The sequence below is a fragment of the Danio rerio genome, chromosome 7, assembly GCF_052040795.2.
Source record: "Danio rerio strain M-AB ecotype USA chromosome 7, GRCz13ab, whole genome shotgun sequence".
NCBI lineage: Eukaryota > Metazoa > Chordata > Actinopteri > Cypriniformes > Danionidae > Danio > Danio rerio.
Window position 1 is genome coordinate 73,762,372 of NC_141027.1, and position 17,335 is coordinate 73,779,706.

At 38.5% G+C, this 17,335-nt stretch overlaps 2 protein-coding genes across 4 annotated transcripts in view; one reads left to right on the top strand and one right to left on the bottom strand.

The window, feature by feature from the left end:
• The window catches only part of znf143a (zinc finger protein 143a), a 705,859-nt gene that overhangs the window by 268,759 nt on the left and 419,765 nt on the right, over positions 1-17,335 (bottom strand). The gene's annotated exons all lie outside the window — the stretch shown is intronic.
• The window catches only part of cpne7 (copine VII), a 115,461-nt gene that overhangs the window by 1,116 nt on the left and 97,010 nt on the right, over positions 1-17,335 (top strand). For all 3 annotated transcript variants that reach the window (XR_015496478.1, XR_015496479.1, XM_087262230.1), the window contains exon 2: positions 5,981-6,522. Coding sequence is in view for 1 of the 3 variants with exons in the window: in XM_087262230.1 (XP_087118356.1) it covers positions 6,349-6,522 (174 nt within the window). In the remaining 2 variants the exon portion in view is untranslated. The remainder of the gene's footprint in view (positions 1-5,980; positions 6,523-17,335) is intronic.

Here is a 17,335-nt window from a genome sequence, read left to right on the forward strand (position 1 = left end):
AAAAAAACGGAAGGGCTACAACTGTTATGAGACCCAAAGAGCTATTCTGTAATGTTATGTCAATAGTACAGTGCAAGTCAATCAAAAGTAATTCAACCTATAGCATAATAACCAGATCAATATAGTCTCAAATATAGGCTACTTTATAATAAAACTATCTTAACACTGATTTTTATCACCTCATCATGATGCCTATGATTTGCAGAGCTGGTGCAAACACATCCACATCATGATCAGGTGCTTCTTAACTGCTTCTGACATTTTTTTGTGTTTAATTTTATGTAGAGCAGCATGTTGACATATTCATTTTTATGCAATTAAATAATGAAAAAGGGGCATAATGGAATATTTTAAAAGATATTTCACTAAAAAATGTAAATTTACTCACTTCTTACCTTGTCTCAAGTGTTACCAAGCATTTACGAGTTTCCTTCTCTTTATTTTAAAACACAAATTAAGGTATTTTGAAAGTAACTCTCCAGAGGCACACCAACAGTATATATTTTGCATGTCTCCCTTATCTGACCCATTAACTTCAGGTTTTGGAGTCTCTTCCAATGTTCTGGTGAGTTGATTCAGGTGTGTTTGATTAGGAAGTGGTTGAAAACATGTACTGTTGGTGTGCCTTCAGGAACAGAGTTGGGAAACACTGACTTGTCTTAGAATTTATATACTGATGATACATTTCTGTTGAGTTTAATTGCTTCTTTTATATTAAGTCGCTTTGGATAAATGAATAAAAGTAAATAGTATGCTGGAAACCTGTAACCATCGACAACCAAAGTTGGAAAAACAAATGCAAGTCAATGGTTACCGGTTTCCAACATTTTTCAAAATACCTTCTCTTGTGTTCAACTGAAGAAAGAAAATCAACAGTTTCATGACAATTGAAGAGTGAGTAAATGATGACAAAATGTTTATCTTCAGGTACACTGTCCCTTTAAATCAAGTTCAGTCTCTTTATGCTAGTATGCACAAGTACGAGCACTACCTAGCATGCAGTTGCTGGCTGCAGTTCACTATAGTGGCCACCAGTGTTGCTAACCACCATAATTCTAAATATAACTATTTTAGATATATTTAGCTATTTAGTCATTGTTTACATAAAAATAAACGATGTGAAAGAAACACAGAGGAGCATGTTAAATGATTGAAGAAGATATATAATCTAAAAAATATTTATAAATATTGTGTGGGTTTCCTCCGGGGGCTGCTGTTTGCCCCACAGTCCAAAGACCTGCACCATGGATGAACTAAATTGGCCCTAAGTGTATGAGTGTGTGGGGGAATGTGAGAGTATATGGGTATTTCCCAGCACTGGGTTGCGGCTGGAAGTGCATCCAGTGCTTAAAACATATGATGGAATAGTTGGCGGTTCATTCCACTGTGGCAACCCCTAATAAATAAGGGACTAAGCCAAAGAAAAATGCATGAATGATTATATATATATTAAAAATATCATGAGGAAATGAAACAAATTTATGTATTGTCAGAAAAGTGGCTGATTTCTATGAATTTATACGATTTAATTTAAATGAAAATGTAACATTTTTAAAAGGAAGCATGTCCCAAGCCCCACCCCTAAACCTACCCCTCATTAGGGGACGAGCAAATCAAACTGAAATGTACAAATGAGACCATATAAATTCATATAAATTCTCCACTAATCAAAAAGTTAAGAATTGCTGTGAGATTGTGTCGGAAATGGGCGGATTCAACCAATAAGTGAGGTAAGCGGCCGCTTAGATGCCCAGGAAATCTGGGGGCCCCCCAATAATTATCTAGAAGTATAAATTATACCTATAAACTATATAATGTTGTTTTCTATCATATTTTGTATGGTGAGAGTCAAATAAAAGTTTAGAATAATTAAGTAGTATTTAATATTAATTAAAATATAATATTATTATAATAATGTAATGTTATGCAGTAATAATATTATACAATATTATTGTTACATCTGCACAAATTTGGCAACAACCCTTTATCATTGATTCATTGAAATCATTGATTCAGCAGTCAAATTTATATATATATATATATATATATATATATATATATATATATATATATATATATATATATATATATATATATATATATATATATATATATATATGTATATATATATATATATATATATATATATATATATATATATATATATTAATATATATATATATATATATATATATATATATATATATATATATATATATATATATATATATATATATATATATATATATATATATATATATATATATATATATTAATATATATATATAATCTTTTTTTGTTATAAATTAATTTCATGAAAACTAAGCATTTGTGTAGAGATTGCATTAAGATAAAATGTTGAAAAGAAGTTTGAGTGATATTTAAGAAAGAGCTAAATAAATAAAAATGAAATAAAAGTAGAATTTTAGGACTGTTGGGCCTCATGGCTAGAATTGTTTAGGGCCCCTAAATCTCAAATCTGCCCCTGGTTGGAAATATCAGCCTGATCTCATGAGGAAACGTAATGGTTTTTCAGTTTAGTGGCTAATTTGTACGAGTTCAGTCGTACGAAAATGAACAATTTTAAAAAGGAGGCGTGGCAACCAACCACAACCCCAACCGTCATTGGGTGATGAGCAAATTGTACTAAATTGTATGAATTAGATCCTACGCATTCATACGAATCAGCCACTAAATCAAAAATTTATGAATTGCCGTGAGATTGCGTTGGAAATATCTCTCAAGTTGATTTGTGATGATTTCTAGATATTAGAGCTGGGTTACACTTTATTTGAAAGTACTTGTTAAGTGTAACTATTCATTTTAACTACCTAATAATAGTAATTAATTATATATACTTACTATATGATTTGGGTTAGAACAGGGGTTTGGTTTATAGTGCATAGTATAATTGATTGTAATGACTATAGTAGGTACCTGGAATGTGTTATACACAAGTTATACCCAAAACAGTCATGTCACAGTCTGCTTTGCTTTATTTATTTCAACTGATTACACTCCTAAAGTTAAAGAAATAGTTCAACCTAAAATGAAAATAGACTCACTATGTACTCATCCTCAACAGGTTTCAAACTTCTGTTGAACACAGAAGATGTTATTTTGAAGAACTCTGAAAACCGGTAACCATTGACTTCCATGGTAGGAAAAACATTACATAAGCTAATTCTGAAAACGTAGCCCTATATACATTTCTGGAGATCGCAAATTATGTAGCCAGAGCTACATAGCATTTCATCTTTAAAACGAATTCTACGGGGCGGTATGTCACTGTTCCTTTTCACACTTACTAGCTGACCGCTTACCTTTGTATGGACGGCTTTTCGGCTGTTACCAGTGTGTTTAGTTTGCTCACCATGTATGTCGGAGGGCTTGAGACACAGAGCAGAGTTGACCACGACGATGGGGTTCGAGTCTGGTGAAGATTGGTGCTTTTGAAAACACTGCCGGTTGGTTTTAGGGAGGGGGCAGGTGGGTCAGCTGGTGCTATTGAAAACACTATTGGTTGGGTTTAAGGAAGTGAGTCAGTCAGTAAATTAGTCTACAGCAGTCTCTGGTAGATTTACGCGAGAAGAGCAGGCACGAATGGCACTCGAAAGAGAAATTTGAGATCTGTAAAAGCGTACACAGCGACCTCTGGTGGATTTGTGAACACAAAAACTGAAAAAAACGTACCTCCTGGCATGTATCAGGCGCTCTCCAGAAATGTATTTCAGAATGAGCCTGGGATGGATACTATTTAAGTCTATGGTTACAAGGATTCCAACATATTTTTAAATATCTTCTTTTGTGTTCAACAGATGAAAGAAACTCATAAAGGTTTGAAACAAGTAAAGGACGAGTAAATGATGAGAGAATTTTCCTTATTGCAAGAACTGTCCCTTTAAGTTAACTCATCTTAAATTGAGCATCTTCATTCTCTTAACTGAAGTAAATGTTAATTCAAATAGTTAAATAAAAATTAATGAAATGTAATCTGGGGTTCAACAAAACTGTCTAAAGATCAGGACAAAAGGTTAAAAATGAGGTGTCATCACACATAGCAAAATTAGGTAGCCAAAAAGATCAGCTGTCCTTTGCTATTAGTGTAGCAATGCATGATGCACAGCTCACCCAGACAGCTTTCTGTTGCCCGTCTGTGTGAATGTGTGACAGAGCTGTCAGAGTCATGTTGTTAACTAGCAAGTCATTCAATTTATGCATTCCCTGTACATTTATGATGGCAATGCAGTGGTGCAGTAGGTAGTGCTGTCGCCTCACAGCAAGAAGGTCGCTGGTTCGAGCCTTGGCTGGGTCAGTTGGCGTTTCTGTGTGGAGTTTGCATGTTCTCCATGCGTTCGCGTGGGTTTCCTCTGGGTGCTCCGGTTTTCCCCACAGTCCGAAGACATGTAGTACAGGTGAATTGGGTAGGTTAAATTATCCGTAGTGTATGAGTGTGTATGGATGTTTCCCAGAGATGGGTTGCAGCTGTAAGGGCATCCATTGCGTAAAACATGTGCTGGATAAGTTGGTGGTTCATTCCGCTGTGGCGACCCCAGATTAATAAAGGGACTAAGCCGAAAAGTAAATGAATGAATGATGAATGTACATATATGCGACCCAACAGTGGGGTTTCAGTGCCTCATTGTCTATTTAACAGTCAACAGTTAGAATGTACAAAAATAAGTGCTAAAATAATTTTTAATATTGCAATTTTTATTAAAGAACAGAGGGCAGCATGGTGGCTCAGAGGTTAACACTGTTGAAGGTTGCTGGTTGGACTGTGCATTTCTGTGTGGACTTCCTCCTATGTTGGCATGGGTTTCCTCCAGGTGCTCCGGTTTCCCCCACATGTGCTATAAACTAAATTGTTTGTAGTGTATGAGTGTGTGTGTGTGTGAATGAGTGTGTATGGGTGTTTCCCAATACTAGGTTTTGGCTGGAAAGGCTTCTGCTGCGTAAATCATATGCTGGAATAGTTGGCGGTTCATTCCGCTGTGGTGATCTCTGAAGTAGAGACTAAGCAGAAGGAAAACGAATGGATGTTACAACATAGGATTATATTGTAAACACCCCCCAAACCCCCACCCAAATAGGTAGACTTGATCTATAATGACAGAAAATAAAAAAATTGCAGTAAAAAAGAAAGGTCAAGGTCTCGAATACAAACGGCCGAAATGAGTTTCCTTCGCAGTGTGGCAGGGCGCACACTTATAGATAGGGTAAGGAGCTCTGTCACCTGGCAGGAGCTGGGAGTAGAGCCGCTGCTCATCCACATCGAGAGAAGGCAGCTGAGGTGGCTCGGGCATCTGTTCGGATGCCTCCTGGATGTCTACCTAGGCAGGTGTTCCAGGGATGTCCCACCGGGAGGAGACCTCGGGGAAGACCCAGGACACGCTGGAAGGGAATATGTCTCTTAGCTGGCCTGGGAATGCCTAGGGATCCTCCTGGAGGAGCTGGAGGAAGTGTCTTGGGAGAGGGAAGTCTAGGGTTCTATCCTAAGACTGCTGCCCCTGTGACATGGCCCCGGAAAAGCGGTAGAAAATAAATGAATGAATGAAAGTGAAAAAGAAAAAGTAACCTAGAAATGAGATGTAAAATAAGACACACATGAGTTTCGTTTCATTCATTTTCTTTCGGCTTAGTCCCTTTATTAACCTGGGTTGGCCACAACGGAATGAACCACCAACTTGTCCAGCATATGTTTCACGCAGTGGATGCTCTTTCAGCTGCAACCCATCTCTTGGATACATCCAAACACACTCATGCACACACATACACACACTACGACCAATTTAACTTACCCAATTCAGCTATACCACATGTCTTTGGACTTGTGGGGGAAACCCATGCGAACACGGGGAGAACATGCAAACTCCACACAGAAATGCCAACTGATATGCCGAAGCTACAAAAGATTTGACAGCATCACAAGTTATAATTCATTTCCTAACCTAAAACATGTTTGTATTTTTTGCCTTAGGAGTCAGTTGTGAAGAGGCTGTCTGTCATCAGGATATCTCATCTGGGATTTCGCTGTTGTAATACTAATGGACATCTCTCATTTTCAACATCCCATCTGATCCCTTTAAGTCGGAACCACTCCCAGCAGCCCATTCTCCTCTAAAGTGATTCAGACCTAGAGATGCCTGTCTGCGAACAACTTTAAGTCGAACTGACAGATTCATTTTAAGACTTTCCACGTCTTTTGCTTCACAAAGAAAACATACAAGGTCATACTACGAGCTAGACTCCCTGCATGGGAGAGAGCTGCTTCAATCAAACTGAGGCTTTTAAAGATCTGCCGTCCCCCATCTCCGGCCGACCCTCCGCGCTCTGCTTTCTGTCAGGATGAGTGACTCACAGGAAGCGACGTCCCCGGTGGCGGGAATAGGAGGACCTGCCGCCTGCGTATGCAAGGTGGAGCTGCGAGTTTCCTGCAAGTCCCTGTTGGACCGAGACACGCTCAATAAGTCTGACCCCTGCGTCATTCTCATGGTACAGAACCAAGGTCAATGGACTGAAGTGAGTTTCCCTTTTATCTCTCTTTATTGAGGCTTCATTTGATCCTAGTATTGTTGACAGAGCTGTCGTTTTCCTGCAGTCATGTGGTAAAATGTAATTCAGTTCTAAGTACTGGTCAGTCAATGCATTTTTTTTAAAAGGAACACTTCATTTTTTCACTTTTGGCTCATTTTACAACTCCCCTAGACATAATTAGTTGAGTTTTAGCATTTTTTAAAACATTCAGCTGATCTTCAGGTCTAGCAGAAGCACGTTTACCTTAGCTTAGCATGTATAATTGAATCAAATTAGACAACCTGGGCTCATTGTGGAAACGTAGTCCCGCGGACGTTTCTGGAGACCGCGGAATACATCCCGGCGGGTATGTACGGATGCAGTTTTTGTTTTCGTGAATCCGCGAGAGGCCGCTGTTGTGCGCTTTTTTGCACCTCAGACGCCTCTCGCGAGTGCGCTTTGCGCCCGCGCTGTTCTCGCGTGAACCCACCAGAGGCCGCTGTCCGACTGACCGGATGATTGACTGCACGACCGGCCAATCGGGCGACCCGCCCTCCTACAAAAGCCGTCTAAAAAATAAAAGCCCTGATTTTTTTTTTTCCGCGTTTTCAGATTTCTCCGCATTCTCACCCTGTCACAAAACTCATTCACTTAATTTTTGGGATTCTGTTTTTGTCTTACCTGATTGCTGGGACTGCTCTTCTCCGGACTCAAAGCCGGTCGCCGTGGTCAACTCCTCTCTGCATCTCGAGCCTGCCGATGTACACGGTGAGCTGAGTGGACAAACGGGTTGCAGAGGGGAAGCCCTCCACAAGGAAGTAAGCGGTCGGCCGGCAAGCGTGAAAGGGAAGAGCGTCACACCGCCCCGCATCGTTCGCTTGAAAAAAATAAACGCGGCTGTACGTACCTCCCGGGACGTATTCCGCTGTCTCCAAAAACGTCCGCGGGACTACGTTTTCATAATGAGCTTGGGTTGAAATTAGACCATTAGCATCTCAGTCAAAAATGACCAAGGAGTTTTGATCATTTTCCTAGAATAATAGTAAAAGCTTGATTCTTGTTACGATTTTAAAGATGGTAAGTCAAGGGGAAAGGGGAGTAATATTAATTTTGGGTGAAACACACAAGCAAACACACAATATCAACAAGCGAGGGAAAAAATACCAAGACTAACTAAATGCAATGAAGTGAGTTTATTTACAAAGATAGTGTTAATAATAAAAAGAACATTAAATATTTACAAAGATACACTGAAATTTACAGATAACAAATGGGACACAAGACGTTTGACCAGATAGATGGGAGAGTTGGAGAAATGAGATGCGGGCGGCGTCCAAACTTTAAAAAGTAATAAAACAAAACAATCTATTGGCATAAACCTCTACCCTAACTATCCAAAAGAAAAATACAGCGGTTATTGAAAAGAAATCTTCGCCTCTATTACGCACTACCTAACCTACTCTAATATAGGATGAGAAAACAAAAGTACAGTGGGTGGAGCACGCCCCTTACCTAGTGTGTCTAACAACAGAGATATTCAAACTACGTGTGCACAATGTTTTTTCGCACAACATTCTTACCTGTCCCACTCTACAACCTCAGATGCTCATGACACTGATGGTAGACAAATTGAGAACAGACAAATAACAACGGACAGATACCAAAATTTAACACACAATAATCGAATATCAAATTCACTGACACACAGCACAACACAGAAATTCAGGGCCTCCCGAGTAGCGTACTGTCACCAGTTTTATGCCATGGTGTCAGCGGCTGGATTGGAGATCTTGGGTGAGGGGGGGCACGGCAAACAGCTGGGCAGCGGTAGCCAATCAGAGCCACTGTATGGGTGGAAGCGGGAGAGAGGTAGAGATCGAGCGGGCACAGGGAGAGAGAGAGAGAGACTAGCGAATAAAAATAATAATAATAATCACGCTACACAGGAATGTTACAATTCTTCTGTAGTTTCATGGTTAACTAAGACTTATCGAAAATTAGAAGTTGCTATTTTCGGTCGATATGCCTAGGAACTGTATTCCTCCATGAACCAAGGTCAAAGGAATTAAGTGAGTTTTCCCTTTATCTCTCTTTATTGAGGCTTCATTAGATCCTAGTAGTGTTGACAGAGTTGTCATTTTGCTGCAGTCTTGATTGTGGTCAAATGTAATATGGCAATAAACTTTTGGCTCATTTTCCAACTCCACTAAGACTTATGGAAAATTATAAGTTGCTATTTTTAGGTCGATTTGTCTACAAACTATATTCCTTCATGAATCAAGGTCTTTTTCTCTCTTTAATGAGGCTTCATTAATTCCTAGTGTTGTTGACAGTACTGTCATTTTCTGCAGTCTTAGTTATGGAACTGGCCAGCCAATGCATAGTTTTAAAGGAACACTCCACGTTTTCAATTTTTGGCTCATTTTACAACTTCTCTAGAGCTAAATAGTTAAATTTGACCATTTTTGATTCCATTTAGCTATTTTTTTTTTGGCTCTAGCGAGAGCTCTTTTAGCTTAGCATACATAATTATATCCAATTTGACAATTAGCATCTCACTCAAAAATGACTGAAGAGTTTTGATTACTGTCTTATTTAAAGCTTGACTCTTCTGTAGTTACATATATATGCCTAAGAACTATATTCCGCCATGAACCAAGGTCAATGGACTGAAGTGAGTTTTCCCTTTATCTCTCTTTATTGAGGCTTCATTGGATCCTATTATTGTCTTATTTGTGGTAAAATTTATTTCATGTAACTCAAAATGTAACTCAATTTTTCATTTTTCGCTTATTTTACAACTACCTTAGAGTTAAACAGTTGAGTTTTAGCATTTTTAAAACATTCAGCTGTCTAGCGGGAGTACTTTTAGCTTAGCAAAAATGATTCAATTGGATTAGACCATTAGCATCTCAGTCAAAAATGACCTATGAGTTTTAATCATTTTAAGTTAAGCTAGTTAAAGCTGGGCTTTTCTGTAGTTTCATTGTGTACTAAGACTGATGGAATATGATCAGTTGTTATTCTTAGGTCGTTATGTCTAGGAACTATAGCCCTCCATGAAGCAAGGTTATAGACTGAAGTGAAGTGTGTCGTCCCTTTTTCTCTATTTATTGAGGCTTCATTAGATCCTGGTATTGTTGACAGTACTGTCATTTTCTGCAGACTTAGTTATGGTAAAATGTAATTCACTTATAAGTACTGGCCAGCCAATGCATGCTTTTAAAGGAACACTCCATGTTTGCACTTTTTGGCTCATTTTATACCTTCTCTAGAGCTAAATAATTATTTGAATTTGACAATTTTTGAATCCATTCAGCTAATTTTTGGGTCCAGCAAGAGCTCTTTTAGCTTAGCTTAGCATACATGATTACATCCAATTAGACGCTAAGCATCTCACTCAAAAATGACTGAAGAGTTTTGATTATTGTCTTATTTAAAGCTTGACTCTTCTGTAGTTACATATATATGCATAGGAACTGTATTCCTTCATAAACCAAGGTCAACAGACTGAAGTGAGTTTCCTTTTATCTCTCTTTATTGAGGCTTCATTGGATCCTAGTATTGTTGACAGTGCTGTCATTTTCCTGCAATCTTAGTTGTGGTAAAATCTATTTTATGTAACTCATAATGTAACTCAATTTTTCATTTTTGTCTCATTTTACAACTCCCTTAGCCTAGAAATAGGTCCCACTTTATATTAAGTGTCCTTAACTAGTACTATGTACTTGCATTAAAAAAATAAAAAATAAATTAATACAATGTACTGTGTTTATGATGTATTTGAGAACACTCGTGGTGCTTTTGAGTTGGGATAGAGGTTGTGTTATTAACAGGTTTGGTGGCATGGGTAGGTTTAAGGGTGGGATAAGGTGTAAGGGATGGTCAACAGTGTATTTACAAATGTAACTACAAAAGTTAATTAGAGATGTAATTACATACTTTTATTTAATCAAGCATAAGTACACAGTAAATACATGTATTTACACAATAGGTACATTGTAACAAACTATTAATTCCTGTGTAAATACATATTAGTTAAGGCCACTTAATATGAAGTGGGACCGATTAAATCGGATTAGACCATTAGCATCTCAGTCGAAAATGACCAAGGAGTTTTAATCATTTTCCTAGTTAAAGCTTGACTCTTCTGTAGTTTCATTGTGTACTAAGACTGATGGAATATGATTAGTTGTTATTCTTAGGTTGTTATGTCTAGGAACTATAGTCCTCCATGAAGCAAGATTATGTACTGAAGTGAACCGAGTCGTCCCTTTATCTCTCTTTATTGAGGCTTCATTTGATCCTAGTATTGATTGAGCTGTCATTTTCCTGCAGTCTTGTGGTAACATGTGACTCAGTTCAAAGTACTGGCCAGTCAGTGCATTTTTTTTAAAAGGAACACTCAATTTTTTCACTTTTTGGCTTATTTTACATTTTCCCCAGAGCTAAATAGTTGAATTTTACCATTTGTGAATCCATTCAGCTGATTTTCGGGTCTAGCTGGAGCTTAGCTTAGCATATATAATTGAATCCGATTAGACCATTAGCATCTCACTCAAAAAGAGTTTTAAAAGTTTTCCTATTTAAAGCTTGACTCTTCTGTAGTTACATAAATATGTCTAGGAACTATATTCCTCCATGAACCAAGGTCAGTGGACTGAAGTGAGTTTTCCCTTTATCTCTCTTTTTTAAGACTTCATTTGATCATAGTATTGTTAACAGTGCTGTCATTTTCCTGCTGTCTTAGTTTTGGTAAAATGTAATTAATCTAACTCAAAATGTTTCTCAATTTGAAATGTATTATTATTTTTTATTATTTTATAATGACTGAAGAGTTTTGATAGTTTCCTGATTTAAAGCTTGACTCTTCTGTAGTTTTGCACATGACTGCGTGTAGTGTAGCACATGACTGGGTGTAGCTTTGTTGGATTTTGATCTGTACCAGCTGGCCGATACCCAATCCAGCAAAAATATGCAGTATTGAACCAATATCTGATCCAAGTATCTGGATCGGTGCATCCCTAATTTGATGACTAGCCTGTTGACAGTTGAAAGCCTTGTTTTAGTTTTGTTTTGATGTCAGTTAGATGCATTTTAAATAAAAAATACAAATAAAGGCTTGCTGGGAAATCAGAGTTTACTTTGTTTGCTCGTCGTGTTTTGGGGCACTGTGTTGGGGCAATTTTGGTTGCCAGTAATACTGTAAAATGTGTGCACTGTAAATGAACAGTTGCAGTTGTGCTGTAAAACTACAGCTATTTTTTTACAGTGGGTGTGTAAATGTAGCCGTGATGTCTGCACTTAAGATATAATAAGCAACATCTTTAAATAAAGGGAATCATCTATTAAGTGTCGTAAAGCCTATAGGAAAAAATAATCATGTTTCAGTTCTCTCCGGAGCATTTGGGATGAATGTTGGACAGCGTCTGTCTAGAGGATGTTATAAAATACATTTTATATCGAGTTATTAACGGAGAATTTTATATATGTGGTGTTATATTATGGATGTGTGCGCTTCCTGCGCTGGGTCCCTCCGTTGGTGGCAAGACCACTGGATTTCGATGCCAGTCGGTCGGCGAGTAAATGATGAATGAAAACACACAGGCATGTGCGTATAGACATGCGTTGTACTACTGTACAGTAACGTGTCATTTGTTTGTTTTGGTTGTCCTATTTTAATAGTTTCGTGATGATGTGATGGTGTGCTTTATCTGCATGATTCTCGCTGAAGTGGGCGGTTTGAGTGACGTTCGATTTGGGGGATGTTCTGGGGGCGGGGTTTGCTGACGCGCTGCAAGCTACTAGCCCCACAGTGGAAACGCGACATGATTTCGGCCTCACTGCTCAACCTCCCAGGCGATTGGCCCGGCCTGGCCCGATATAAGCCCTGGCTCGCACTGGCCTGATAGTGGAAATGCGGCTAATGACAGAGTGAAGAGTCAGTGCCTTAAACTATAGAACCCAGCATTTATTTGATAATGCTAATCATTAAAGTAGTTTTTTCCCTGAGTTTTGCTGTGATGACAGCATTATTTCCAGGTGGAATTCAAAATGCACTCAGCCTCCACATTTGCAGAAATCAACCAATGAGATGACTTCGAAATGCCTAAAGTGTTTCCAGTTTTTTAGTGGCATATGGATCAGACAGTGGCGCGTGGGCTTGACGTCTGAGGCTGAGACTTATCATCATGCCTTAAAGAACCTCCTGCTGGCTACAAGTCTTTTACTCATTTGACAGATTTGGCAACATCCTTTTGCCTTATTTCAATAGTTATTGATTTATTAGGGACCAAAAATATGGTTTCAAGCATTCGTGAGAATATCCTGTTTGATGTTCATCAGAAAAAAAAAAACTCAAAGTGGTTTGGAAGAAGTGGAAGATGAGTAAATAATGACAGCATTTTCATTTTTGTGTAAGCTATTCCTTTAAAATAATAGAGAATTGCTGATTGCACATCAATTTATTTATTTATTTTTTACACAAAGATGATATACTAAAAAAAAGTCTGAAAACAGAAAATGTGCATTATACACAACTTTATTAGATACACCTGTCCGGTTTTTGCTAGATCGGATAAGTTTGTGACCGGAAGTTAACGAGAATTAATTCTATTATTTATTTATTATTTAAAATTATTATTTTAAATTTCCCATTTCTGTTTTTATAAACATCTACCCCCACCTCAACCCTAAGCCCGGCCGTCACAGTAATGTGAAAACAGTAGTTGTAGCGAGTATTATTTATGTTATCCATTAAATTACCCAATAAATTGTATTTTTTAACGCCTACTCTCACCCCAACCCTAAACGCAACCGTCACAGTTCTGTAAAAATATTAATTATTGTTTTTCAGTGTCAAAAAAAAGGCTGCTATATTATTGTGCATTTCGCACTTCCGGCCGGCCGCATATCTGATCTAGACTTTACCAAACTATCCAACTGCTTGTCAACGCAAATTTCTAATCAGCCAATCACATGGCAACAACTCAATGCATTTAGGCAAGACATGGGCTACATCCGAAACCGCCTACTAACTGAAGTAGGTACTGCATTTGAATTTAAATGTACTACTTGGCCGTTAGAAAAGGACGTTCTATACAGTATGACTGTGAGCAGTTTAAATGGAATTCGGATGTGCTACATCTGCCATTTTGTCATGGTCATGTGAACTGCCTGCCTGAGTTGCATTGCTTCACTCCCATTCATGAATTCTCTTGCGGGGCATTATGGGATACCGTGGTGTGCATGGGATGCGCACTTCAGAATCTCGCTGGAAGTAGTAGATCATCCGGGTACTTCTCGCATACTGATTTTCAAATTCTATGACTTCGGACATACTAGGCTTGCATACTGATTTTAGTGTACTATATAGTATGGAAGTATGCATTTTCAGACACAGCCATGGTTAAGACAATCTGCTGCAGTTCAAACATCAGAATGGGCAAGAAAGGGGATTTAAGTGACTTTAAACATGGCTTGATTGGTAGTGCCAGATAGGCTGGTCTGAGTATTTCAGAAACTGCTGATCTACTGGGATTTTCACACACAACCATCTTTAGAGTTTACAGAGAATGGTCCAAAAAACAGAAAATATCCAGTGAGTGGCAGTTCTGTGGGCCAAAATGCCTTGTTGATGTCAGAGGAGAATGGCCAGACTGGTTCAAGCTGATAGAAATCAACAGACTGGAATTCATTCATTTCCAATGGAGAGTAGTCCTGGAGCTGCGTAGAGTTCCGATCATTTCCGTATGAGGAAAATTCGGATCCGAATTGAGCTACGGATTCGTTGAAATATTTGAACTTCTGCGACTAGACCGTATGCGACCAGCCGACCGGATGTGATGTATTCCAGTGTTGTCCAAGCAGGTCCTTGTGCACAAGATGAGAAATTGTAGTTCTTTTGGTTATGTTTTTGAATCAGAAAAGGTCTATGTTAAAAAAAAACATTTCTATTCATAAATGTAAGTAATAAAGGAATAAAATTAGAATTTTTTATATTATCTCCACATTCCCTTCAATATTTTCTAGCGGTCTATGAGTTTCTAGTATTCATTCATTCATCCATTCAACCATGGTGAACGCACAGAAAATTCTAGCTCTTGCATTTGCACTCCTTTATTTCGGACCCTGCGAGAACAGCTTCTCTCCCTTCGTGTACGTCAGAACTGAAAATTCTGTGCGACTGCCACGAGGGGGCGTATTCCGACAGTCGTGTCTAAATGTCATGTGCCGTGGAAAGGTCGCTTAAAAGCTCTGTTTTCTGATTTCCAATGCGATATTGAAGTTAAAGCTGAGTTATATTTAGACACAATACTGTCTATATTTTCTATATTTTACCAACAAATAGTTGAAATGAATCCTATTTTTGAATGAAACTGATTATATACTTTTTACATTTCTAAAATTGTAATCGCAGGCCAAAATTAATCAAAATTTAAAAATCAAAATTCATCACTAGTTATAGATAAATACATTTATTTTGAAATTGTAGCGCTGCAGGATAAGCCATGCCTCAATCGCAAGGGGCGTCAGCGTCAATGCCATTCACTTTAAATGGGTGACGTCAGGCATTGTCGAACTGAATTGTGGATCCATCTGTTGCTTGCTGCAGGAGTTGGGAATTTCTTAATTTTTCAAACACCAACGAAAGCATCAGCTAATCAGATCATTTTGCAAATACCCCAGCTTAGACAGTAGCCGATTGCAATATAATTTCATTGACTGTTCCTGCTATGACGGTTGTGTCAGCCCCAACTTCATACACGCTGTCCATCAAGCACTGACGCTGAAGCCCTGTGTGAATCGGGCGTTATTGTTTCCCCTATTCTACACTTTAATAATTCAGTTTTAAACAACACAGGCTCATTGTGAATGCAAAGCCCCATATACATTTCTGGAGAGCACAAATTATGTAGCCAGAGGTACGTATGGCTGCATTTCACCTTTAAAACGAACGATACAGGGTGGTATGATGTCACCGCCAGCTTGTTTGGGTGGGTGGGTCAATCGGTGCTTTTGAAAACACTATCGGCTGGGTTTGAGGAAGGGGGTGGGTGGGAATATTGGTCGGTCAGTCGACAGAAGCCACTGGTGTATTCACGCGCAAACAGCAGGCACGTGATGGCACAAGATAAATTTGTGATCTAAAAAAGTGTACACAGTGGCCTGCAAAATATGTACCTCCTGCAATGTATTTCGCGCTGTCCAGAAATGTATACAGGGGTATGTATTCAGAATGAGCCTGCGTTGAACTTGATTATACCTAAGTGTTGTAATCTTGGGTTGGAAGCTGTTTGGATGAATATACTTTCGCACAATGCCTTCAGCTGACATTGTTATAGTAGGCTAGACTGTGAAGGTTGACTTTGCTGTTCAAAGTTCACGTGTGTAGGGGGGAGTGGGCACTTTTTTGGGAATGAATCTAGGCAAGGAACTGTCACACAGCAGGAACGGGCGCTTGAAGCAAAGAGAGCGACCACTCTGGTGCTTTTTTTCCCCCTCATATCAAAGCAGTCACTGTTCGAAAAAAAAAAAATTATCTGGAGATGCAGCAGTGGTTCAGAAGACAGCTCGGCAAAGCTGCGAAGCTGTCTGCTGCAATGTGTCAGGCTGAAGGATGAAATCTTAATCCTGGCCCCATTATTCCAACAACTGTGCCACGTTCAACATCACATTGTACAAAGTGAAAGATGCCACCCGGCTTCAACTGCAGTGTTTGTTGCTTTTAATAGATTTGGGTTTAAAGAGAAATTAAAAAGCCTTTGGGGTGTTGTGGAGCACTGGGATATCGCGATTAACATAATAAGAGTTTAAAGGGAAAGTTCACCATTTACTCAGCTTCAAGTGGTTCCATCCCTGTATGAGCCTCTTTTTTCTGTTGTACACACACACACAAAATGTATTTTGAAGAATGTTGGAAATTGGTTAGCATTCACATTCAAAGTGGGACAAATAAATACAATGGAAGTCAACGGATACTATTTTTAAAATCTTTTAATTATTAATTATTTGTTTGTTTATTTTATATATATAAATATTATATATATACAGATTTGTGTTTTGTTTATGCATTTGGAGCTGATATTGTGTTGTGCGCTGTGGAGCATGCGCAGCTTTCTCTCTCTCTCCCCCTCCCTCTAGAGCTGCGCTTGATTGCGGTCCAGCCGTGTTGCGTGTGGGAGCGTATATAAGCTGGAGGAGAGGAACAATGGGGAGATCTTTCTGCTCGGTGCAGGTCGCAAATCTCCGTCGTCGTCGCTGCTGTTGTTCCGAGCGTCTCCTATCTCCTGCCCCAAACTGTTGGTTGACTTGGTGTGAATTGATTGATTTCTGTTACTGACAATTTAATTATTTTCTAAAACGGCTCTCTGTTAAATCTGAATCTATTGGCTTTTCTGATTAAATATTTATATATATTCTTTTTGGTTAGAAACAGAAGCGGTAGGTTGGGAATCGCCATTTACTTTAAAACGTTTTCTCCTGGTTTGTGGTAGCAAGGGAGAAAGGGAAGTTTGCTGTAATTTTATTTGGGGTACTTTTATTTGAGCAGGTAAGTTAGAATTATTTCCCCGCAAGTTAGCTGTGTTTTTGTTTATTATTTTGGCCTGGATTCCCTTCGGAAGAGATGCTTCTATCTTTGTTGTCTAAGGAAATAATAAATATTGTTACTACTTGATCAGCGTTGTGATTATTGTGAGTTGGGACAGGAGAAGGGGAAAACCCTAAATTGAGTATTTGAGTTTATTTCTGTGTTTTTTTTTTTTTACACTTGTTATTGTTCCCACCAACCCTAGACTGGTCGGGACATAACAGTGTG